The sequence below is a fragment of the Cetorhinus maximus genome, chromosome 7 (assembly GCF_964194155.1).
Source record: "Cetorhinus maximus chromosome 7, sCetMax3.hap1.1, whole genome shotgun sequence".
Lineage (NCBI taxonomy): Eukaryota > Metazoa > Chordata > Chondrichthyes > Lamniformes > Cetorhinidae > Cetorhinus > Cetorhinus maximus.
The window spans coordinates 22,814,698-22,841,061 of NC_135885.1; the positions used below are offsets into that span (position 1 = coordinate 22,814,698).

The 26,364-nt window shown below is 42.9% G+C and overlaps 1 protein-coding gene across 1 annotated transcript; it reads right to left on the reverse strand.

The window, feature by feature from the left end:
• Positions 1–1,066: 1,066 nt before the first annotated feature.
• Positions 1,067–19,355, reverse strand: LOC144682639 (nucleoside hydrolase-like). The gene is made up of 6 exons (XM_078545162.1): positions 19,199–19,355; positions 9,495–9,685; positions 8,355–8,534; positions 6,848–6,959; positions 5,838–5,974; positions 1,067–3,141 (listed from the first exon to the last, which is right to left on the reverse strand). Exons 2-6 carry the CDS (start codon positions 9,675–9,677, stop codon positions 2,794–2,796), a joined length of 960 nt encoding a protein of 319 aa, XP_078401288.1. The 5' UTR covers positions 9,678–9,685; positions 19,199–19,355; the 3' UTR covers positions 1,067–2,793.
• Between the last annotated feature and the right edge of the window lie 7,009 nt (positions 19,356–26,364).

Genomic DNA, 26,364 nt, shown 5'->3' on the forward strand with positions numbered 1-26,364 from the left:
TGGGAAACAATGGGGGTAATCTTGACTCCCCAAAAATGGGTGAGTTTGGGTCGGATGGGAAGTAAAAAAAAAGTAAGGTTTCTTATCCAATCCCAAGCCGCAGCCAATATACCCATTTCCGGTTTAAAGGTGACCAAACTATTCGCAGGAGGTGGATCAGTTAGTGGAATCTTTTAAAGGGCCTGTATGTCCCTGGTTTTACTTTTATTTAACTAAAGTTGACCAGATTTCACAGGAATCACATCAGGTAAAAGGAGGTGAGAAGGATCAGATCCATAAGATAAATGTATTTACAGGAGTTACAGGAGGAGTGTTTTCTCCAGGCCCAAACTTAGCCGGTTAGCACACTGCAAACTCCGACTTCCACCAGCCACAATCTCCAAGCCCCATCACCTCTGTAATCTCCAATACCCATACCCTGAATTTCTGCTTCTCAGTCCCCTGACCCCTGAAATCTCTGACCCACCCCCACCTTGATCTCCAACACCCCCCGACCCCAATATCCAATTCCCACATCCCGTGCAATCTCATATCTCTGACCCCCAACACCCTGCGACGTTCGGCTGCTAACCCCAACATCCCAGCTCCAGCCCCCAGTCAATCAACTGGACTGTCAGGCAGGACACCTGCCAAAAAAATGTAAAAGTTGCCCGAATGTTTAAAAAAAACAGGGAAAATTGCCCTGAAACTCTCTCCCTTCCTCTATTCATGGCCTTGAGCAAACATCGTGACCAATGTACAAAACAGTAGTTTCAAAATCAGTAAAAAAATGAAACCTCAATAATACTTACTATGCTTATAAATTAGATCTTCAACCAGTTTCCTTTAAAACACATGGTTATAATGGATACAAGAACTACTGGGTGGGAAAATACGTGTCAGGATGAGGTAGAAATGATAGCCATGCAGTTTTTTAGACCCCACTTTCAAATGTTCTGCGACTGGAAGCTATGCTGTCTGGTGCAAACTTTATCTGCTTATGGTTATTTTAACTAAGGAGGCAAGTTTTCAATAAACTTCATTGCTCTAGTTCAAAGCTGAATGAAAATGAATGCATTTTAAGCAGTTTTGTTGCATGCTACATTTATTTTCTATTGATTTACAACATACATGAGTGAAACATAGAAACAAGGAGCAGGAGTAGGCCACTCGGCCCTTCGAGCTTGCTCCGCCATTCATCATGATCATGGCTGATCATCCAACTCGCTTTCTCCCCATATCCTTGATCCCTTTCACCCCAAGAGCTATATCTTGAAAACATACAATGTTTTGGCCTCAATTACTTTCTGTGGTAGCAAATTCCACAGGCTCACCACTCTCTGGGTGAAGAAATTTCTCCTCATCTCGGTCCTAAATGGTCTTCCCGTATCCTCAGACTGTGGCCACTGGTTCTGGACTCCCCCACTATCGGGAACATCCTTCCTGCATCTACCCTGTCTCGTCCTGTTAGAATTTTATAGGTTTCTATGAGACCACCCCTCATTCTTCTGAACTCCAGCGAATATAATCCTAACCGACTCAATCTCTCCTCATATGCCAGTCCCACCATCCCAGGAATCAGTCTGGTGCTTTTATCCATTGCAATTTAACACTAATACCCCAGTTAAGTAAACCAAAGCCCACGTTTATAAAAGGTATAATATGTTCCTCTATGAGATTAAATGCAGACAGCTTCCATAACTATATTGACCTAACATTGCATTCGATAACTTTCAAGTTCAAGTTCAAGAAAATAAATAGTATTCTTAAAATGCAAATCTCTGAGCTAAAAGCATAATCAGAGTTAGTTAACATCTTAATAATCAATAAAAACAGCTTCCATTTATATAGCGTCATTAATGTAGGAACTCATCCCAAGGCATTTAATGAAACCCTGTCAAACAATATTTGACCCTGAGCCACATAAGATATTAGGACAGCTGACCAAAAGCTTGATCAAATAGATAGGATTTAAAGGAGGAACGAGAAAGGTAGAGAGGTGTAGGGGGAGAATTCCAGATCTTGGGGAACAGGCAGCTGAAGGCACGACCGTTAATAGCAGAGCGATGAAAATTGGTGTGCAAGAGGCTAGAATTGGAGGAGTGCAGAAACCTCAAAAGGTTACAGAGATCGAGTGGGATTTGAAAACAGGGAAGGGAATTTTAAAATTGGAATGTTGCTGGACCGGAAGCCAATACAGATCAGCAAGCATGGGGCGGTGGGGGATGGGGGCTTGTGATGGATGGACTGCACTTGGGAGTTAAGATACAGGCAATGAAAGTTTGGTTGACCTGAAGTTTATGGAAGATGAAAGATAGGATGCTAACAGAAGAACATTGGAATAGTCAAGTCCAGAGGTACCAAAAGCATGAATGAAACCACAGCAGATGAGTTGAGGCTGGGCAGACTCAGCTGATATAACATATGTGACAAAAATATAAATTCCAGTCCATTTTTCCTACACCATCCATTTAATCTCCCAGGAAAGTTCTGCTTAATACTCCCCAGTTCTGAAAGATAATGAAACTACTCTCCACAATATTTATTCAGATTTCTTATTTGACCATTTTCCAAGTATTAGTCAGGAAGTGTGAGCAAACATTTTAACTATTACAAGTTATATTTGTCAGGTTATAATAAGTGTAATATAGAAGCTAAGTTCACTCATGCCAGATAATATTAGGAATGTATGAGCATATTGTTTAAATTTGAATTAAGTTTGCCAAGAGTTAGAGTTTGCATCCTTGTTAGCACTATATAAAATGTACCTGGCACTTTTTTTCACCTTTCCCTTAATTTGAAGCCTGTAGCATTCTATTTCAGAGCATTCATCAACAGCTGCTTAAATTTTTCCATATCGCATTTCAAGAAGACAATAGCTTTATTCTTAAGTTTCAGTAGGTCAAGGGTATCCAGAACCATCATCCCTCTGGTCAATGATCCATGCAATTCCACGCTTACCCCATATCGTGCATCTTCAGTGACAACAGACTCATCAATCGCAGCAGCCATTGCATATGAATCACAGGACACAAACCCATGTCCAAAATGCAACTCTTTACTGCCTTGATCACCTTTGGTAAACTCAGTAGTATGTGCAGTTATCTTCTTCATGAATTGAGCTTTCTCAGTATTTTGATTTATCCACTTCAGAAAAAAGTCCTGCAATTAAAAAGAAAGTGATTTAGAAACATTAAGTTTCAGGCACGAGAAGACCTTCCAGCCCACCTATCCACAATATTCCCTTGGTGCATTTCTAATAACCCTGAACCCCAACAACAAACTGCCTGCTTCCTCCTGAAGCCCATTAAGCCTTTTGGTTCCACCACCCATGTCAGTAATCTGTTCCACACAATGGCACTATTTTAAACTTTTGCTTAGTGAAACAAAAGTTCTTCCTGCATTTCCTATTTTTTTTTGTTGTTCTTAATTTGTAAATACAGTCTGCCATGAGTTAAAGTGTCCATATTTAAAATGGACAGCCATTTATATCAGCCAAAAACCAATAACAATTATCTGCTTGCATTAACATTAATTTCAAAGTTGGCAGTTGTAGCGTCTTAAGTGCTCTTCTATTCTGGACAGAAACAGATGTGGTTACTCACTAGTGTGTTAAGGTGCACTGAATGCAAGAACCAAAATAAGTATATAACACCTCTTTAATGCTCAACTACCTTTTGTGTGCTTAATCCTCTTTACATAGCGTTATGTTACAGTTTGCATTGGTCACAGACTACAGTTTTAAAAAAGCTAGTTGCATATCATTGCATGCAGACTTGTTTAGTTTATTCAATGGTGATCTACAAAAATCTATCACATATTTGCACAAACATACTCAATGGAGACAATATGACCTTATGTCCTTATATAAACAAAAAACTCCAAATTTTTCATGATGTAAAGCACTTCCATCATACCCCCTCTCAGCTCTCTCTTTTTAGGAAGGTGGACCATCTTTCCTCATACGTCACTCCCTGAAGTTTTGGCAGCATACCATAATGAGTAATTATTGTACGTTTTCAGAGAAAACTAGAAGGTAGGGCTTGGCAGGTTCAAAATCTATGGTCACTGTGGCTTGGACAACTGAGACTGCTGTTGTGAGCACATGAAGAAACTGGATTTAGTTCTATTCTATTTGATAGGAAATCAAGCATGATGACATTTGTGCGGATACCAATTCCTATTGTGATAGAATCTGTCATTTCTAAGTTTGTATTTTTTGAGACAGGCCCTAATTGAAAAAGGAAACAGTATCTTCCAGTTTCTGAGGAAACTAAGGCTGAAACTGAGATTGGAAACCAAAACTTCAGAGGAGACTGAAACTGGTTGAAACCACATAATAGGACACAGAGCCATCCGTGCTCAGATGATGATCCCAGTGGTACAGTACAGGCAGGTGAAGAAAACGGAGGGTGGATCCAAGACCTGGGAATAGACAAATATACAGTTGCTGCAGTTGTTCCTGTACTTAAAGATAACATTGTTGGATCTCAAATATCCAGACCATCACCTGCAGAGTTGAGGAGAATCTGCAGATGAGTGCTGTTTTTGGTGAAGAATGTGCCTGTGGAATTCGAGTTGTTTGTGCGCTGCTGTCAGGCTAAATCTTAGGAGAAGAGGAGCTGATTCTTTGTGAAGAGGACAGGGTTTTGAAGGACTTTGTGACTGAGATTGATAATACATATGTGTGGATTGCAAGCCAATTTGTAAGATCTGTCTTAATTGTATCATTGTATTGAATGTGCAATTTATAATTTATAATCTTTAGAATGATCAACCTAAATGGAGTTGGTGTATTTGGTGACCACCTTTGTGCCTTTGGAGAATGTATGTTTGGCCAGTTCCCCTGGCAGCATGAGGCGGACAGCGCTCTAGATCTACCTGGCCGAGATGGTGTGGTGCTTGTTGTAGTAAATGAGATAGGAAGAGTCAGCGGTGATGTGCTCAAAAATATCGACAATGAAGGAATTCATAACACTCATGGCCTTGGACGAGTTCCTGGTGGAAGGATGGACCTTGGTCAGCACCTGTACATGTAAGTGGAACAGCTCTGCTTGCGAGATTTCCTCCACTTCTCGGGCAGCATTTTGGTGACTTGCGTCAGTAACTGCTTCGACGCCTAGTGGGACACACCGCCCTCCATCACAGCTGCTACCTCAGGCATTCCACTTGACTTGGACCAACTCAAGTCGACCACAATTTGCCTGTTAATTCCTGTTCAACTTTTGTTGATTTTGGGTTTTTTTTTCTCTTTAGAGTCCACCAAATAAACCAAATTAACAAAATCAGGGACAAAATAAACACAGCCCCTAAATTAGGGAACTGCAAAACCAAAGACAAAGATTTTGGGTTTTAGAGTACAGGTGGTTACCCAAGATAGTATTTAGTATTTGCTTTGACTCTTGTATAGTATAAGTTATTTTGTTTTAAACTGTGGAACCTTGTGGCTTCATTCTTGCTGTAAGTAACGGATTTTGGATTTCTTCTTTAAAAAAAATGTCTGGTCTTGACCGGGATCACAACGCTAAGTTGATAAGTCCAATAACATAAAACAGAATGTGCATGTTGCCCCCCACCCGCCAACCTGCCCCCAGTGCTTAGCTTTGTTTCTCTGCTGGGACTGGATGTAGTCCAAGCAAAGGCCACCATTCCCAGTGGTCATGCTGGGACTTGGCAGCTCTCTGTGATGGGACTTCCTCCCAAGTGAGGACCGGAGCGATAAATGTCTGACAGGCAACCTACATCGGCGAGGATGCATCCTCCACCAACTCTCCGGGTGGAGAGGCAGGAAACCCCCACCACTCGTAAAACTCTACCCCTAGTCTTGAGATTGCTATTGTGCGGTTTGAGCAACTTACCCATGGTATTCGATGGCGGAGACTGTACTCCAAGGTGGCAATGTAAGTTGGGCATGTAAAGTGGCTGAGAACAATGAAGGCTGCTTCTGGATCAGTGACAAAGTTAAACTCACCGCAGACTCTCACATTCCCTCTAGCTGAAAGTAAAGCAGACAGAGTAGATTTTGAGGGCACAAATTGACATAAAACAGCATTAATTAGCCATCTTGCTCAGGATACCCCCCCCTGCCCCTGCAATCAAGCGCTGGACAGGAAGGGTGGAGGACGGTTTTTCCACCTGGAAGTCAATTGAGGCCCTTAAGTAACCACTGAAGGGCCTTTAAGGACCTCATCTTGCTGCTGCTAGAATTCTACCAGCAGCCGGTGGGGAACTTGCCACGTGAGACAACCACCCAGCAAACCCTATTGAGTTTGTCTGCAGCCTACTTGGGGGTTGGGGGTGGGGGGGGGGGGGGGGGGGGGGGGGGTGGAGAAAAGGGTGCCCACGTATTCAGGCACTCTGTGCCTGATTGAGGACCTGACAGGGCTTTCTTGGGAAGCCACCCCATTGTCCTGTCTATTGACCCCCTCACCCACCTTGCTGTTGCCCAGCTCTCCCTGCTACCCCCATCCCATTCACTCTACAGGGGTCCAGCACTGATCCCTGTTCAAGGTCCTGGTGCAGTACCAGAAGTGGCCACTGCTCCCAGTGGTGCTGTGGGTATTAGAGAGCTGCTGGCTTCTGATGGAAGGCGGAGTTCTGCCCTGCATTGGGCTTAATTCAATGGGAGGCCCGATGCTGCCCAATAAGTGCCTAATTGTTACAAAATTGCATCCGGCCTCCTGAAAATGATCAGCACAGGGTCGCCACCAATTTTTCAGACAGTGGGTAGACACCCTACTATTCCGCATATTAACTCCATTTTTCTTTCCACAGATGCAGCCAGATCTGCTGAGAATTTCCAGAATTTTCTGGTTTTATTTCACACTTATAGCATCCACAGTATTTTGCTTTTGTAAAGCAGGCATACCTTCCATGTTTCCTCCCATGATGTACAAACATTTCAGCTTTGAAGGAAAAGTGGGGTCCATTTTAAAAGCTAGAGCCACATTGGTCAGGGGTCCAATAGCAACAAGAGAGACCTAAAAGATGATGGAGAGATGGAAAGTATTTTAGCATAGTAATAGTGAGGCATTCAGTCCTTTGTACATTGCAATAGTTTAAAGAATTATTTTTACATTCAGTACAAACCACCACAATGTTTGTAAATATTTTTAAGCTACTGCACTATGTATTAGATTTTCAATGAGTATTTTGTAAAAAGATATGTTGTCAGAGCTTTTCATCTTGCACTCACCAGGACAATTCGCAAGAATACCAAATTGTAAAGGGAACAACAATTTATACTTCATGAGAAGACAGTGCTGATTGGTAGGCACGTGGACTCTGATTGGTAGAAGCGTTGTCATGGAGAATACAATGACTGACTTCAATGAGTATTCAACTCCATTCAACCTACAACCTAGAGAATTACTTGCTCAAATTATAGTTGAGATATTCAAATATTCTTCCTCATGAGCAAATTTTGACTTGTTCACGATTAGACTAGATTAGTGGGCCAGAATTTCCTGTACCTTAAACTACAGAATAAGTGCATCATTCCTTCCTGAAGAAATTAGCGTTTAACGGAATTATGCTGGTTTTACAGCAAAATATCACTACGTGCAAATTTCCTTGATCTTTTGCACCTCTCCCAAGATAACCCTGCCAAAACCCTCTGTCTCACATTTACATAGCCCTGCTCCAATATAAAAGACTTGTTCACCCAAGTTTCCTATGTTTAACTCAGCAATGTGCCCCCAAAGTAAATAGCGATAGCCTCAGGCCATCAAGTTTTGCTTTCCCAAAATCTTCACATCTCACATCTACAGGAGGCACCTCAAAGCACTGGAGAAGTACGGCCAATGGTGCTTTCGCAAGATCCTCCAAATCCAATGATAAGAAAGGTGGTCCAACAGCAGGGTGTTCTTCCAACCCAACTGGCCCAGCATTGAGGTGCAGGTCACTGAAAACCAGCTCCCCTGGGCAGGACATGTCATTTGTATGCCTGACATCAGATTCCCAAAGAAACTGCTCTACTGAGAACTCGGTCATGACAGGAGGCACCCAGGAGGACAATGAAAATGCTTAAGAGGTGTACTGAAAGCATCCCTGAAGAGGTCAAACATCCCCATCAACTCATGGGTGTCCCTGTCATGTGATTGACCAAAATGGAGAAGGTTTCATTTGGGAAGGCACCGAGCACATCAACAAACTTCATCAGGAACACGCAGAGGTGAAGTTGAGGTGGCGGAGATGGTTTACAAATCTTTAAACAACCCATCTACCTGACCCTCCAAACACCACCTGCCCCACATGTGGCGGAGTCTGCAGCTCATGCACTGGACTTATCAGCCATCTCAGAACCCATCAAACCAGAGTGGAAGCAAGTCATCCTCAATCCTGAGGGACTGTCTAAGAAGAAGATGACATCTCACCTGACCAACATGCTGATTGACTATTCTTATCATGGCATTCACCGCATGCTCAGCTTGTATGTGTTCCAGACCTGGAGAATTAGAGTCTGGAACATCACCCAGCCCGTCCTCTCCATGGTAAGCAGGGTCATGCAGACGTTCTCCAAGGAGAGAGTTACCTGCACCCCGGTAGGTTGGAATCTGTGCAAACATGGAAAATTCGTTTTCAGAAATACTAAGCATACATCATGTCTACCGTTCAGTAAAAAACATTGTAAGAAAGGTGGAAAATAATTTTATTTAACAGCTGCCCTGAATGGTTTAGTTTGTAAGTGGACAGCCCAGTGTACAAATGAGTTGTTAAAAATCAGGTAGTTTCCAGTTTCAGTACTGTTGCCATGTCAGCTACAAATAGGAGTTGTAGAGTTGAGGCCAGCACTTCAAATTAGGAAGTGATGACAGATTTCAAATACCTGACTGTTATTCAGCACCTCTCTACTGGAATGTGCACACCAGTATCAAGGACAGGATTTGATTCAGCCACTATGCTACCCAGGAGCGAATAACTAATCGTCACCCACAGCCGACAGCCAAGTTGTTAGGCAGTTGAGGATTTGGAGAGTTATTTCTACGGGTAAAACCCTTTCCTGCACTATCCTGTCTTCAGGCTCGAAGGCAAGAAGACTGGGAAGAGAATAAAGCTGGGTAAAAATGATTTCCTCAACGGGAATGAAAAAAGCTATGCCATGCTAGTAATGTTGTAATAAAGATGTAACGCTTTTTAGGCTTAGAATGAAGTCTAAAATTATACAGACACAATCAGAGACACTCATGGATTGTATGCATCTAATTATGTCTATAATAATGATATCCATTTTCAATTAGCACAATACAGATGTTATACAGAGTCCACAACAAAAGTAAAAGGGGCATCCTTGTGTTTAAATACAAACACAGACAGAATTATTGCAATATGCCGATGCAAATACACGAATGTTTAATGTAACCATAAACTAGAAACAATTGGAAGCACTTTGACAAATAAAGCATTTTAGAAGCTTTAGATGTGTTTTATTCTCCTATGAACTGAGCTATTACTGAAAAAAAAAGTGCAAAGAGTCATCCTCACAGATACTTGTACCTCTGCTCTTCAACACCTACCTCCATCCTCTTGCAAAGTTGTAGCACCCGAAGTACATTTATGCACACATTTTCAATTGCTGTGTTTCCATGAGTACATGTTATACCCAGGATCTGCACATTAGGAGCTGCAAGAGCCATCATCATCGCTTGGGCATCATCCACCCCACAGTCAACATCTAAAAGCAACAGCTTCTTTGCCATGTTAGAATCTGAAATTCCGAGAATTTAAAAACAAGGCACTGTTAATTAATGTAAAGTTCAACAATAATTGATGACTTAAGGGCTAAAAGTGTACTTTTTAAGCCAGTTGATAATTCAGCCAAACACTAATAAATGATACAACTGATTTTATTAGTCATCCCTCCCCTGTCCTGACCAACCCAAAATCCTGCACTCATTTGCAAATCCTTGCATGTCCTCACCTCAGTTTACCTCTGCAGCCCGATCCTTTGGTCCCCTCACATTGACCTCCTGTGCAACCCAACACCTACTTTGTCGTCATCAGTGGGGTAGACCTTCTGTAACCTGGCCCTGGTCTCAGAGATGGTCCCCCTTAAATCCCTTCACATTGCTAATTGCTCACTCAACCCACCTATCTGTTTGATAATGCTTTCAGCCATCTATTACAAGTGCCATGAAGAGATAGCAATGTCTATAATGTTATTGGTAATTACTTTTTAAATTAGAGTTCTAATGGGGTCCATGTCTATGTGTGTCTTAACTGGATTAAAGCCAGCTAGTCTGGGTGCTTTGTTGTATAGTAGTTTTGAGATGTTAATTAGGTAAACATAAGAAGGGTACAAGATAAAGTGTAAATTTGCATTTGTTAAAATAAACCATTCAAGACTACGGGTGAAATCTTACACCTAGCTAGAAGATGCCAAGCATTTTGTTTATTTTTTTTCCGCTCACTAATAAAATTGGTGGGACAAAAGGATGTTATTGTTAGAAGTTAAATGCCTAGTGATACAATGGAAAATTTACATTCAAAGAGAAAGAATTGTATAAAGGATATTGTAAGGAAGAGGCATTTTAAGATCCAACAAGTATGGGAAGCCTCCAGCCTGTAAGCCTCAAGCTGCTGTCTGCAAGGACCCAGAGTTGAAAGAAACTCATTTTCAATGTGACTGTCCAGGGTGTGCTTTGCCAGGTGTCTCTTTAAATCTATGAGTTTTACTGTTGCCTTAACGGGGATGTAACTGGGAGTCAGATTAATTAGGGGATTTTTGTAGTTAGTATAATAGTAATTTTATAGATGTATGTATGTGTTTATAATCTTTCTAGTATTAATAAATGTTTCATTTAGTTTTATAAAAAGCCTTTAAGGCTCAGTGGTCTTATTACTACTGAATGCAAAGCCTGCATCTCAAAATGTACAAATTGCAAAAAATGGGTTATGACAGTTATTTCAAATTTCCCTCTGGGATTTGAACAACTCAGCCCTTACCATCGGCTGTGTCATAATACAAGTCGATGCTTATAGATTGAATCACTGGAAAATGAACAAATCACTTGCCTGCACTTCACTGAAATCCTGATAATCCACACATAAAGGGGCCAATCCTTCAGATTATTATTTAATAAAGAACTATTATTTCCTGCCCCATTTGGGCAAGGATCCTAGTAGTGCTAAGGGGGGAGGAAATTGTAGCACAGCTGTAGGCCTCCAGTTGTGTTCCTACCCACTGGCACTGTGGCCTTATAGTTGTGGCTCTCCTACAACCTGCTACTTCAATTTCTGAGCTGAAGCCCCAGGACCTCCGCAGAACCTCTGACTCATCGTTGCTCCAGCTCCAGCTCCATTGCCCACCTTATTTGGGCATCCTCCACTTCAGGGTTCGATGGACCAATTAGAAAGGAAGCGGGGCAGGAGGCTGGGAATGTTCCCCACTGCCTCATTTACATGTCTGCAATGGAGCAGTGACTTTTGCAGATGCAGCTCGGCTACCTTCCCCTTCCCAACCCAGGAGAAACACGGACATTACAATGCAAAACCAAGTGAGTGGAGACCCAGTAAAACATATCACTGATTCCTTCCTCCTGACCATTGTGCCCAGAAAATGGGTGATATTTAGAGGCAAAGGTCAGGGGGATTGGCCCCTTTGTGTGATGGCTGACCCCATTGAGGATAGAATATGCATTGGGTTGCACAGGAGGTCAGTGTTGGGGGACCAAAGGATGAGGCTGCAGAGGTAAATGGAGGTGAGGCCATACAAGGACTTGCAAGTGAGGACACGATTTTGAGTTGGATGCCTTGGAGTGCAGGAAGACAATGGAGGTTAACAACCATATGGATGATGAATGAGAGGGAGGTAGTGCAGTACAGGAAGCAGGAGGAAAAATGTTGAATGAGTTAGAATTTGTGGAAGGTGCAGCCTGGGAGACAGTGAGGAGAAACTTGCAGTTGAGTGTTGAAGTAGCAGAAGGCATATGTCTTACGGTTTCAGTTGCCTTGGGAGTGAGGCAAAATCAAAGATGGATTAAGCAATCTTGGTAGTGGAGAAGATATGGTGGAAATATGTGGCAGAATCATCCCAGATTTGCACCAAGTGGGGTAGTGGGCGGGAAAAACAATGTTTTACCCGTTGGCTGCAATGGCGGCTTTTCAGACTGTATCGTCCCATTCCCAGGAAACATGCTGTTTCGATGGTGGGCGGGCTTTCATTCACCTGCCACGCCATCACCTCGCTGGACGCAATACTTAAAGTGCAGCTGCGTGCTCACCTCCCAGTCTAGCTTCTAGCCAAGGACTGCTGCATGGAAGACATGGTCCTGAAAGGCAAGAAGACTGCAGCCCCCGGGTTTAGTGACGTGTCCCTTGAACACCTTTTGGACACCATGGAGGCCTGCCGTGATGTCTTCCACCCCCATTCTGGCTGCAGGATGGGCAGCAACATCACTAATCCAGCTTGGGAGGCGGTGGCAGCGGTGGTCAGCGCCAACAACCTGCAAAAAAGGGCAGCCAACCAGTGCTGAAAAAGGATGAATGATCTCTTCCATTCTGCCAGGGTAAGTCACTCTTCTCATCACTCTCAACTCACAGATTCACAACCCATCACACATCCACAGGGCCCTCACTCACTGCCAGTTCAAGGGACATCACCATTCACTCTCTCACACACCCCATCATTGCCCTCATCCCGCCCATGGGACCACTCACCACCCACACATGCCAGGCACACTTATCATCTGGTCTGGCAGGCATCCTGCTTGCATTGTCTCCATCTCTATTCATGCAGGACAACCTGACACACAACAAGAGGGAGATGTCATTTACCAGCAGAGGAATGCCTGAAATCAAGGTCCTCACAGACTTTGAAAACACCAGCTGGCAAGGATCTGGACCATTCCTGTGCTGATGGTGAGGTCGGCGGTCCTCTACCAAGTGAGGATCCAGCTGTGCAACATCCATTAGGCCATGCTGTGAGTGATGTTTCACAGGCCACTGCCATTCACTAAATATCTCTCCTTGCTTTCGCAGGCACATCTGGGAAACAGCTGGCGGAGTCCACAATCCAGGGTCTCCAATCAAGCGCCAAAGAAACCTCTGAAGAGGAATCTGAAGGGACCCTCCTTGAAGTGCCGTCATAGCGCTCACCCCCATCCTCCACCAGTGCAGAGACACACACCTTGGTGGGACCTAGCTTTAGCCTCGGTATCACAATCTGGTGAGCAGATCGCACTTTCTGATCCACAGCAGGCGGAGGCAGGGACTTCCCAGGTCTCCGGCTCTCGGAGGACTGCTGGTGGCCAGGAATCTGCTAAGTCCGAGTCAGATGATGAGCCTCTGGACTCGGTCATGTCACAGTTGCTGGAGCTGCAAAGGCAAGTTCAGGAACATCAGGAAGAGATGTCCACTGCACTCCTCAGATTGCAAGGCACGATGGAGGAGTCTGTCCACCTTCAGGCTGAGGTGGTAGCGCCTACATGCCAGTGCACTGAGGCCAACACTGGTAGGATGGCTTCCGCAATGGAGACTTGGTCCAAGATGTCGGTCCTGCACTGCTGTGCAGGCTGAGCTCCATTGCTGATGCCATAGTTGGCCTCCAAAAGTGCGTATGTGAGAGGGGCACGAGTCAGCTCGATATAACTCTAGCTTCTCCTTCTCAAGGACTAAGCCAGGGGTCCTTGGGCACCCATAGGGAGGAGGATCAGCAGGTGTATCCCCCCGAGGCCATCCACCCAGGTGACTCCGGGTGAGTCCCACTCATCTGATTCCCCTCTTTCTGTGACCCCAACAGCTCCTTAGGCCCAGGAGGGTGTCACTGCCACACAGCAGGACTGTGAAAGCAGGCCAGGGCTCTCCACGTCTCCGCCCTCCAGAGGACGCCCACCAAGGTCATCACAGACAGGGCGTAGCAGTCAGCAGGCTGCTTCCACCTCTGCTGTGGATGTTTGGAGAGCACCAAGACAGCGGCAGGGTTAGGAAAATTAAGAAGATGTAGTTGCACAGCCTGGGCATGGGTGTTAAATCACTTGTACATAATGTTCACTATTGTCAATAAACTCCCAAGAAGGTCTCCCTGCCTATGGCTCCTTGCTCTGATGAGTAGTGTTCCTGTAACTCAGATGTGAAACCTTGGTTCCTGCACACGATAAAAGCAGGTGTCTCAGTCCAAGGCTTCTTCCCTGTGCTTTGTGCAGCCTTCAGACCAAAGTGACAGTCCAGCCTCACACTCTCTGGACACATTACTGGTGCCTGCACCTCGATGGTGCTTGTCTTTGCTGCCAGAATGTCGTGGGCAAGTGTCACAGAGTTCCGTCATTCTCTCTGTGTGCTCTCACAATCTTTAGAGGTGGGGTTGGTCCCCATCTCATCAGCATCTATGACCGGTGATGCTGTGCTCCTGAAAGGGTCAGGTGCTGATGGCTGATCAAGGATCAGGTGCATTTAAAGTTTCATGGCTGTGTTTCCATGATATGACCTTGATTACAGAGCGCAAGTGAGCTGCCTTGGGCCAGACTGGAGTCAAACGTTCACAGATGCAATGTGAGGATCTATGGTATCTCCTCACTGCATGTTGTCATCATCCTTCACAAATCTAGCAGCTACGTGGGCCTCCCGAGTACGCCTGCCTTGTCTGGCCAGTGCGAGGGCCTCACCGCCATCATTGTCGCTTTCAAGGACTTCCTCACCCTCTTCACCGTCGATGTCTTTCTCATCGGAGGAGGCCTCCAGCTACTTCTCAGCCAGCTCCTCTCCCTGCTGCAGTGTTAGGGTGTAAAGGGCGCAGCAGGCAACAACAATGTGTGACACTTTCTGTGGTCTATATTGCAGGGCTCCACCAGATAGGTCCAGGCACTGCAACCTCATTTTCAGTATCCTGATGGTTTGCTCCACCAAGTTGCGAATTGCAGCATGAGCCTCATTATATCTTCTCTCTGCTGCAGTCTGAGGCCGCCACACAGGTGTCATCAGCAATGTCCTCTGCAAGTAGCCCTTGTACCCGAAGAGCCACCCCTGGAGCCTCTGTGGACCCTGGAAGGCATCAGGGATCTGTGATCGACTGAGAATGTAGGAGTCGCGCAGATTCCCTGGAAATCATGCACAGATCTGCAGGATGCAGTATAAGACATTGCAATGTATAAGACATTGGTGAGGCCAACTTTGGAGTATTGTGTACAGTTCTGGTTGCCTAACTACAGGAAGGATATCAGTAAGATTGAAAGAGTGCAGAGAAGATTTACTAGGATGTTGCCAGTCTTCAGGAGTTGAGTTACAGGGAAAGATTAAACAGGTTAGGACTTTATTCCTTGAAGCGTAGAAGAATGAGGGGAGATTTGATAGAAGTTTACAAAATTATGAGGGGTACAGACAGAGTAAATGCGAGTAGGCTCTTTCCACTTAGATTAGGAGAGATTAACATGAGAGGACATGGCTTTAGGGTGAAAGGGGAAAGGTTTAGGGGGAACATTAGGGGGAACTTCTTCACTCAGAGAGTGGTGAGAGTGTGGAACGAGCTACCATCTGACGTGGTAAATGCGGGCTCACTCTTAAGTTTTAAGAATAAATTGGATAGATACATGAATGGGAGAGGTCTGGAGGGTTATGGACTGGGTGCAGGTCAATGGGACCAGCGGAATAATATTTCGGCACAGACTAGAAGAGCCGAATAGCCTGTTTTCTGTGCTGTAGTGTTCTATGGTTCTATGGTTGTATGGTTCTATGCATTTATGGTGGTCACACACCAGCTGCACATTCAGCACATGGAAGCCCTTGTGGTTGACACAATAAGGTGAGGAAAATGGATCCTGGAGCTCAAATGAACTCAACAAGAAAGATAGCAATTATAATTATAATTAAAAGTGGCACTGTCAATTATATAAAATAGTTTCTTCCGTAATTCAGTAACTTGGAAGAAAAGCAATGATTTAGCAATTCTGCACAGGAACTCAACTGGACCAGCCATATAAATACTGTGACTACAAGAGCTGGTCAGAGGCTGAGGATTCTGCTGTGAGTAACTCACCTCCTGACTCCCCAACTCCTGTCAGCCATCTATATGGCACAAGTTAGGAATGTGATGGAATACTCTCCCCTTGCCTGGATGAGTGAAGCTCCAACAGTATTCAAGAAGTTCGACAACATCCAGGACAAAGCAGCCCGCTTGATCCACACCCAATCCATCACCTTCAATATTCACTCCCTCCACGACTGGCATATGGTTGCAGCAGCATTTACCATCTACAAGATGCACTGCAGTGACTTGTAATGACTCCTTTGATTGTACCCTCCAAACCTGTGACCTTTACCACCTAGAAGGACATGGACAGTGGATGCATGAGAACACCACCGCCTGCAGGTTCCCCTCCAAGTTGCTCACCACCCTGACCTGGAATTATATCGTCATTCCTTCATCATTACTGGGTCAAAATCCTGGAACTCCCTCACTAAAAGCAGTGTGGCTACAACACAGACTGCAGCAGTTCAAGAAAGCGACTCACCACCATCTTTGCAAGGGTACTTAGGGATGGGCAATAAATGCTGGCCCTGCAAGTGATTCCCATGCACCGTGAATGAATGAATAAATAAAAAGAAATGGGGACTGTTTAATCCAGGATGCAAATGTCATTCCACTTGACTGCTTGATCCAGTTTACCTACTTGACCAAACCCTCATGATTAGTTATCCATCCCACCCTCCCCCAACCCTGACCATTTTGATCTGCCCTTGACTCTTCTTATCTCCTCTGCTAAGGCCTCGGCTTTCTCCTCTGGATCCTAATTTCCGCCCCACTTCCCCTCTGGATTGTGATTTTCCATCTGGCCTCCAATCTTGCCTTCCATCTGATCACTCTCTCCCTCTGCGCTGGTCCAACAGCCAATCAAGCCTTTCAACCCAACCGGCTGTGGCAGGGAAACAGAGAAAGAAAAATCAGGTTCTGGCGTTAAATTCAACAAGATCTGAGTGAAACCCATTCTTCCAGGCTTCCCAACCTGAGAGCAGAACCCCCACATCTCGCCCCCCCCCCTCCCCACAACCAGCCTCCACACCCCTCCCACCCCACCCACACCCCATTCCAACCCTCAATTATCTCCTTCCAACCTCTCACCCACACCCCCCAAACCACTCCCTCCCAACTCCCCCACATCCCTTCCCAAACACTGCCCACCAACCCACCCCACCTCCCCACACCCCACCCCCCCCAACCCCAACCCAACCCCACACCCTCCCCCCCCCACCCACCCCACACTCACCCCCCACTCTATCCTGGCATTGGAGTTAATACCAAGCCCACAATCACTGAATAAGTCAAGCACCATTTTTATTGCATGCGATTCTGGATTTTTAGCAGCTGGGGAATCTAAATTGATAATTCCATCCATACTTCAAGAAAGCTGTAAATCATAGCCATTGATAATAACGTTCTCCCAAATAATTTGTTACATGTTGTGTCTCGGGTCTTTCTGACCTTGCAGAGATAGGTTTAAATCTTAACCTTGAAGGACCTTTACTTTGCTCCCAGCTACGTGGGGCAGCTGTATGGGGTGTGCCTTGCTCAAACGGCAGGTTAAAATAAAAGTCCTAAAGGGCTTCTAGAAATGCTGATTTGTATGTATTAATAAGACTTTTGTCTTAGCCAAGTGGGCATCTCTTCCACCTATGGAGGTGGCAGGTGGGAGTGGAGCAGGAACATGGTGGTTGTTTTTCAGAGGATTTTTTTAATATTCGTTCATGGGACTTGGGCATCATTGGCTAGGCCAGCATTTATTGTCCATCCCTAACTGCCTTTGAGAAGGTACCTTCTCAAACTGCTGAAGTCCATGTGATTTGAATACTATGGCTCCTCTATAAGGACAGGGTCTGATGGGTTAAAAATCACTTGCTTCCTGACTATCCCAAGTGCCCTGACTTTAGCATGCCAAAACATGTCTTCTCTATTCATGACGCTCAGATGGAAGTTTCCCTCATAAGTGCTTTAAAAGTTTCACGAAAAATATACTTAATCCAAGATGCCTCACACTCAAATACAGAAAACTAGACTACATAATTTTCCCATCTCTCAGACCTATCAACGGCAGAGACAACTATCCCTGAATCCCTCATTTCATTACGCAACATGCCACACTGTCATGAACAATGATCCTGCTGGTGTTACAGAAGAAAGTTGCTCGAGCAGTTTCTGAGCTAAAACCACCTTAAAATTACCACAGTACAATTCAGTGATGGACTTATACTTTCAATTCACTATAGTCTGGGACAATTATTTTTGGGTTGCGTCCTCATTTTTAAGGAGGAGTGCTACTTTAAACTTTTCCCACTCTTAAGGCAATTGAAACCAATATAAAATGACACATGCTGCAAAATGAAATAAAAAACAAGAAACAATAGAAACAAAAAAAATGAGACAATCAGCAATTGTAGAAGATACGTTGCCCTTCATGAGAATTGAAAAGTTAGAGATGCGAAAGCTTTTAATTAGTGAATGCACAAGATAGGAAAAGTTGCAATGACTGAATGTCTTGCAGACTGTTCATTACAATAACAAGAACATTGATAACTAACATAAAAGATCATCTCCGCGAGACCATTAAAATACATTAAAAGAACATGAACATAGCTAAGGCTGTAAAATGCATGGGATAAACCACACAAGAAACCACAAAAAAGCCACTTAGTTCCGTTTCAAGTGTCAGTGCTGAAGTTATCTATCCAAAATCTAATCCCGTCTTTCATTTTTCCAAATACAGACCTGCTCTTTATAAGTGGGTTTTCTAATAGGTTATGTTAGACTTTTTTTAAAAAAAAAACTTGTATATCTGAGTGTTCACCGGAGTTTGAAACTGTACGAATGCACATTTGCAGCTGATTTATCAACAGAACCCTGGAGCCCTAAAAGAAAATGTTCCATATCAGCTAAAAAAACATAAAACACTGTGAATGCTGCAGGAGAAACCAGGTCAAAATGGTCAAAAACCAGTAGTACTGAATTTCCATTTCACGTATTTAAGACCAGTTCGGCCAGTCCCACTCATTTCCAAGTTTTACACTTTTTTTTTAGCCGATCGGTGTATGTGGGGGCCAGAGACTGGATAAATTCACTCCCCAAATGTTCTTCATCAAGTTTGGTGGAAATGTTTCTTTTTAATGTTGTTAAAGTTATTGAAGTAAGATGTGAGTTTGTGTGGCTAGCTCACAACCAAACTGTTTCTTGGATTATTCATTCGACCAAATTAGAAAGATTCAGTGGTCATCCCAATAGAAAAGAAATTGCACTCACCGGATTTGTTGTTCTTGTCCAATCCGATTCTTTCGTTTCTTTTTATTTAACAAGTTACTGAATATATTCAGCAATTCAGCGTTTTTAACTTCCCTCCAGAAAAGAGCTTGGAGCTGAGGAACTTCAGCTTCTTCCTCTGTATGTCTGCTGGATATTTATAGGCATTTATAGGCTTACTTTTATAGAATGCGTAGATGGCCTAATGCCCCAATTGGTTTACGCCCCAAAGTACAACCAATCTAATTGAATTTTTGCAAGACACATCCTCCAGGCTATCTTATGAAACATAATGAATGATTTAGTTGAAATTAAAAGCAGGATAATTGTGAACCGGTTATGTTTAGAATGGAGCACAATGAGAATTTGACTGCGTCCAGTTTCCACAGACTCCCAATGCTCCAGAAGTGACATTATGAACGTTTAAACCTGCATTCTTTTCAAATACAAAAAGATGTAGCCATTCCCCTAATAGTTGGAGTTGATGCAGGTAGTTTGTAATTGAGCCATGAGCAGTGGGCTTGTTTGTGAGGCTTACCATGGTCAGGTTACCTTCTGACAAGCTGCTGGATACAGTGAGGCTGCATCTCTGACAGGAATTTTAAGAATTAGGTTAAACACAGATAGTGCTGGAAATTCTCATTGCAATATTTAAACCAGACGGGGTTTTTGATGAACGCAAAAGTCTTTGGAGACAGAAACAGAGTTAGCGAGCTAGATTTTATGTTACTCGGGGCAAGGGTCTAAAGGAAATAGAACAGAAACTCAGTGGTCCAATTAGTAACCATCTGGCAGGAAGGCGGCACGTTAGAGGTGCACCCAATCAGGGCTGTAGGTCGGGATGGGTATGTGGCAGAGGGGGTAATACTGCGAATAGGGAGTCAGTCACCGCTATAAATTTAAAGGCCCCCTGCTCTCTGAATGCGTCTTTATTTCTTACGGAAGAATACAAAAAGCTAAAAAAAAAACGGTTAAAACAAACCAGACGCTGTCACCTTCAACAGCAGAATCTGCTCAGCCATGGTCCTTGTGACAGGGCTTCTCTCCCACCCTTTGTGCCACTTTGTCATAGCTACTGTAAAACACTCCCAAACATTGTCATGTTCAACGTCTGAAAAGTGCAGCAGCAATGAAAAATTGCAGACCATTGTGTCGTTAACAAGCTCAATATCGTGTTGATTAGTAATTTCAAAATGTTGGGAAGGCTTCCAATTTCCACATCCTCTCACCTTCTGTAATTTCAGAAATTGGCGTGATGATGTTGTATTCTCGGTCTGACTTGGTCATTCCCTATTTTATGTTCATGATAGGGGCAGCTCACCCGATTTATGACCATGAAATCCAGTCCATCTTTTCAGATCAATGGCTCTTTGTCAGAACTGAGAGTGCTTAGAGATGTAACATGTTTTGAAACATGACAAGGAAGGGGGTGTGAGGAAGGGAAGGAAAGGACAAAAGGGAAAGTCCTTGATAGGGTAGAGGGCAAGAGAGATTAAATGACGAAATGGGTGACGGTGCAAGGCAAAAAGAGATGGTAATGGAACAAGCAAAGAAACAAAGGTTGTGTCTAGAGGAGGTGTAAATGAGAAGAATCATCAACAACAGCTGCCACCCAAAAACGAAAAACAGTGGGCAAAGGTTATGATCAATACTTTCAGTTTCTGTATTGAATTCAATATCAAATCCAGAAGGCTGTAAAATGTGTGATGGAATCCAGAGTTTGCGGAGCCTGGATGGTTGCAGCATCCGGCGTGGGCCACTGGTGCCAGGTGCAAGCAGCGGGAACTTTGGGATGAGTGAGGGAAAGAGCGAGAGCAGCTGAGCAGTGAGGAGCCGGCACCATCCCCTTCACAGTGTCAGCTACCAGGAGCTGACCATGGTGGCCATGGACACGGCTTGCTTCAAAACTATTCAGCGCTGGAGGGGGAGAATTAGCGAGTGGCTATAGAATATAGAAGACATTACCTCCTTAACCTTATTACCTCTTAAGAGACAGGAAATGTAGTAGGTACAGAATAAATCAGTCAAGGAGATTGCAGGGAGTATTATGTGTGTGAATAGGGGTTGTGCTGTGAAAGTACTCAGAAGAAATATGACTTCAAACCTATAGAGAAATAGGGAAAATGTTAGAAGCTATTAATAAAGACGTTATAGCAGGGCACTTGGAACAATTCAGGTTAATCAGGCAGAGTCAACATGGTTTTGTGAAAAGGAAATCATATTTAACTAATTTATTAGGGTTCTTTAAAAAAGTAATATGTGCTGTGGATCAAGGTGATGTACTGTACTTAGATTTCCAGAAGGCATTTGATAAGGTGCCACAGCTAAGGATATTGTGAAAAATGAAAGTTCATGGTGTAGTTTGTCATGAAGAGATATTAATGTGTACAATGTTATTATAAATTATTTTTAAATTGGACTTGTAGTAGGGTCTGTGTCTGTGTGTGGCTTAATTGTATTAAAGCTAGCTAGTCTGGGTGCTTTGATGTATAGTAGTTTGAGATGTTAATTAGATAAATATAAGTTAAAAGGTAAAGTACATTTGCAATTTGTTGAATAAACCATTCAAAGACTGGGGGTGAAATCTTGCACCTAGCTAGGAGACACCAAGCAATATGTTTATATTACTAATAAAATTGGTACTATCAAGGGGGTTTTGTTGTTAGAAGAGTTGGAGTTCAAAGGGTCTGGTGATACAATGAGAATTTGCATTCAAAGGGAAGGCTAGGTATATACAGAAAAAAAGTTTTGTATGTGAGGTCTAAGCAGCCAGTAAACCTTACTACTGTGTCTGCAAAGGAACAAATTGAAAGGGACCTCATTTTGAATTTGTAAGATAAAATGTGCTTTGCCTGGTGTCTGTTTAAGTCTATGGGTTATTGTTGCCTTGGTGAAGGTTTACTTAGGAGTGATTGATTTGGGGATTTGTTTAAAAGCTATTATGGTAGTAATTTGTAGACATGTGTATGTATTTAAATTTGTTGTTAAATTAATAAATGTTTAATTTAATTTATATAAATAACCTCTGGAGGCCTGGTGGTTTCATTTCAGAATTCAGAGCTGCATTTCAAACATACCAATTAAAAATAGGTTATGGCAGTTATTTAAAGTTTCCATCAGGGATTTTAAATAACTCAGCCTTTACCAACTGCTGTGTCATAACAGGTTGTAGTATATTGGCATGGATAGTTGATTGGCTGTCTAACAGGAAACAAAGGGTTGTTGTCAAGAAAACAAGAATTTGTAATATATTTCTTCTGGTAATAACCCTGGCATATTTTCTTATGTACTGGAATCATGCTGTAATTGGATTAAGAGTTAGAGTGCCAGCAAGGGTATAAAGTCAACAGTAACAGTGGTTTTGATATGTTAATGAACCAAGAGGAACTTCAATCAGAGTTTTACATAAATCAATAGCAGGAATAGTTTTGAATTGAGTTGTCTAATTCAAAGGAGGTATATGTGGGTTGTTAAAAGGTGTAAGGAAATAAGATAAAGATAAGGTAAGTTTGTTTTTACAAGTCTAAGAGCTAAAGTAAAGAACAATGTAATCAATTCTGGGAAGAAAACATTTCTGAAGAAACTGGTTGAGATAATAGAGAGATCAAAGGGAAGGAACGCATTTAAGGAAATACTGAAGTCTGTGTGAGAGGGTAGCTGCTTAGAACTCCCAGCAGACATTACAGCAGCTAGTCAGAACTCCTAGAAGAGTGTTAGCAAGGCCAGACTGAAAGAAGCAGTTGCTGTCAGCCTCAGAGGACACCTCAGGAAAAAGCACTTTGTGGTAAAAAAAAATTACTGGACTTCAATAGATTCTAAAATCTATAAGGATGGTTGCTAACAGAAAAGAGGAAGGTTAACTCTGAGGGTAGTTAAGTTAAGATTTGTGGAACTGCTTTAAAGTACTGTTTACTGTGTGAAGCCATTTGTGTGTTTAAGTGCAATTATGTTTTATTTTTCTTTATTCTTTTCCTAATTGTTTACTGTACTATAAAATCAGCATAAGTAGTTGGGGACATCATTTCCTGATTTCAGAACCACTCCTCATACCATACAAATTGCAAAGACTATGGAAGTGGATTCAAGTTTCCCTGTGGGATTTGAGCAGCTCGGCATTTACCCTCCGCCGTGCCATAACAATAGACATAAATGGGTCTTTTTCTGGTTGGCAAGATGTAATGAGTGGTGTGCCACGGGGATCAGTGCTGGGGCCTCAACTATTATAATTTATATAAATGACCTGAAGGAACTAAAGGTGTGGTTGCTAAATTTGCTGATGGCACAAAGATAAATAGGATAGTAAGATATGAAGAAGACACAAGGAGGTTACAAAGGAATATAGATAGGTTAAGTGAGTGGGCAAAGACCTGGCAAATGGAGTTTAATGTGAGGAAGTGTGAAATTGTCCATTTTGGCAGGAAAAATAAAAAAGCATATTACCTAAATCATGAGAGATTGCGGAGTGTGAGTTGCAGAGGATCTAGGGGTCCTAGTGCATGAATCACAAAAGACTAGTACACAGGTACAGCAAGTAATTAGGAAAGCTAATTGAATGGTATCATTCATCATGAGGGGAATTGAATACAAAAGTAGAATGATTATGCTTCAGATATACAGGGCATTGGTGAGACCACATCTGGAATACTGTGTACAGTATTGGTCTCCTTATTTAAGGAAGGATATAAATGCATTAGAAGCAGTTCAGAGAATGTTTACTAAACTAATACCAGGAATGAGCAGGTTGTCTTATGAGGAAAGGTTGGACGGGCTAGGCTTGTATCCACTGGATTTTAAAAGAGTAAGAGGTGACTTGATTGAAACATATAAGATCCTGAGGGGTCTTGACAGGGACAATGTTGAGAGGATGAGACTTGTGGGAAAATCTAGTACTAGGGGCCAATGTTTAAAAATAAGGGATGACCCATTTAGGACAAAGGAGAGGGGGAATTTTTTCTCTTAAAGGGTTGTGAGCCTTTTCTTCAAAAGGCAGCAGAAGCAGTGTCTTTGAATATTTTTAAGGCAGAGGTAGATAGATTCTTGATAAGGCTATCAGGGGAGGTAGGAATGTGGAGTTGAGGTTACAATCAAATCAGCCAAAATCTCATTGAATGGTGGAGCAGTCTCAAGGGGCTGAATGGCCTATTCTTGCTCCCAATTCGTATGTTTGTAGAATTCATGAGCAGTTGTATGAAATGTCCTCAGTGTAACAAATAACCTAAGACATCAAAGATAGGTACAACAAATGGTAACAGCTAACCTTATAACTAAAGGATCTTTGTGTCAGCAGTATACTCACAGAACATGATGACGTATGGTACCCACAATTGCCCTAGGCAATTAAAGTACCAAAAGATAGAAAACACTGGAACTCCTTGCAGAAGATGAATCCTGAAGGAGTCCTTGGTATGGAATATTGGTACATATAACTCATACGCACTTCTTGTAAGGAGTTGTCCTTTATTATATCATTGACCAGATTTGATAAAGAAGTATTACCCAGATATTTCAGTGTGCTCATCTTTGAGCTTGTATTAGAGGTAAAGTATGAAGGATGTCTGACAATATTCTATGGTACCTCCAGCTAAGAGCAATAGGGATCTATAACAATAGTCAATATAAAACAAACTTTGTTGGTGTCAGGCAGGACGAGAAACAATTAAGCATTTAGGTATTTTAGGTTGAGTGTCTAACTGAGGACTGGACATCCCTAAGATAGATTGGCCCATTATGTAGCAGATTGAAGAGAAATGGAGGATCTATATGGGATATATAGATGTATACGTGGCAGGACATCTATAAATATTAGTGATCTGCAGGGTAAAAGAGATCCTTTGGTGTATTAGTCCAGATCCTTAAAACTGACATTCTGCAAATTCCGAATAAGGCAGAACCGAGGTTGTGGGTCAAGGATTGTTTTCAGGATCTCACAAAGGAGAGTAAAAGAGTTAAATAATTAAACACACAGTAACAAGAGTTAAAAGTAAAACTAAAGATTGAGAAATTTCCCAGGAGAAAACAGGTCCGACCAGTTGAAGCCCGTACTAATTGGTGCTTAACTAGTCTCAACTGGATTTTAACGGAAGTGACTAATAAACTGGCAATTCCACTGGACTTTTTGGAAATCCAGTATGGGCCTCCAGTTTCCAAGTGGCCACCAGTATAGGCACCAGCCGGCTTGAGCTGGTACCTTAATATTGTACCTGCTGGATTTATATGTAGAATCGTTATTTATGTGAAGTGATTTCTTACTGTTTTTTGGCACGATGTCATCACAAAGACAATAATCAGATTTCTTTATGACCTCCTCCAGAAGTCCCCAGCATCACAGATGCCAGTCCTCAGCCAATTTGATTCACTCCACATGATATCAAGAAATGGTTGAAGGTACTGGATGCTGCAAAGGCTATGGACCTTGACAATATTCTGGCATTAATACCGAAGACTCATGCTCCAGAACTTGCTGCGCCCCTAGCCAAGTTGTTCCAGTACAACTACAATATTGGCATCTATCTGGCTACGTGGAAAATTACTGAGGTATGTCCTGTACACAAAAAGCAGGGCAAATCCAATCTAACCAATTACCTCCCCATCAGTCTACTCTTGATCATCAGTAAAATGTTGGAAGGTGTCATTAACAGTGCTATCAAGTGGCACTTGTTTAGCAATAACCAGCTCACTGATACTCAGTTTGGATTCCACCAGGATCACTCAGCTCCTGACCTCATTACAGCCTTGGTTCAAACATGGACAAAAGAGCTGGACTCCTAAGGTGATGTGAGAGTGACTGCCCTTGACATCAAGGCAGTATTTGACCAAGTGTGGCATCAAGGAGCCCTAGCAAAACTGGAGTCAATGGGAATCAGGAGGAAAACTCTCAGCTGGTTGGAGTCATACCTAGCACAAAGGAAAATGGTTGTAGTTGTTGGAGGTCAATCTTCTCAGTCCCAGGACATCACTGCAGGAGTTCCTCAGGATAGTGTCCTAGGCCCAACCATCTTCAGCTGCTTCATCAATAATCATCGTTTCATCATAAGGTCAGAGTGGGGTTGTTTGCTGATGATACACAATGTTCAGCACCATTTGCAACTCCTCAGACACTGAAGCAGTCCATGTCCAAATGCAGCAAGACAGGGACAATATCCAGACTAGGGCTAACAAGTGGCAAGTAA

Bases quoted from the DNA above. Each gene is read 5' to 3' on its own strand.
- LOC144682639 (XM_078545162.1), bottom strand. From the start codon at position 9,677: ATGGCAAAGAAGCTGTTGCTTTTAGATGTTGACTGTGGGGTGGATGAT. The intron at 6,960-8,354 runs GTGAGATGTCAT...ATCATCTTTTAG, and splicing joins TCAATCAGCATGTTGGTCAG to GTCTCTCTTGTTGCTATTGG. The intron at 3,142-5,837 runs GTAAGTTGCTCA...TTTTAATTGCAG, and splicing joins TCCGCCATCGAATACCATGG to GACTTTTTTCTGAAGTGGAT.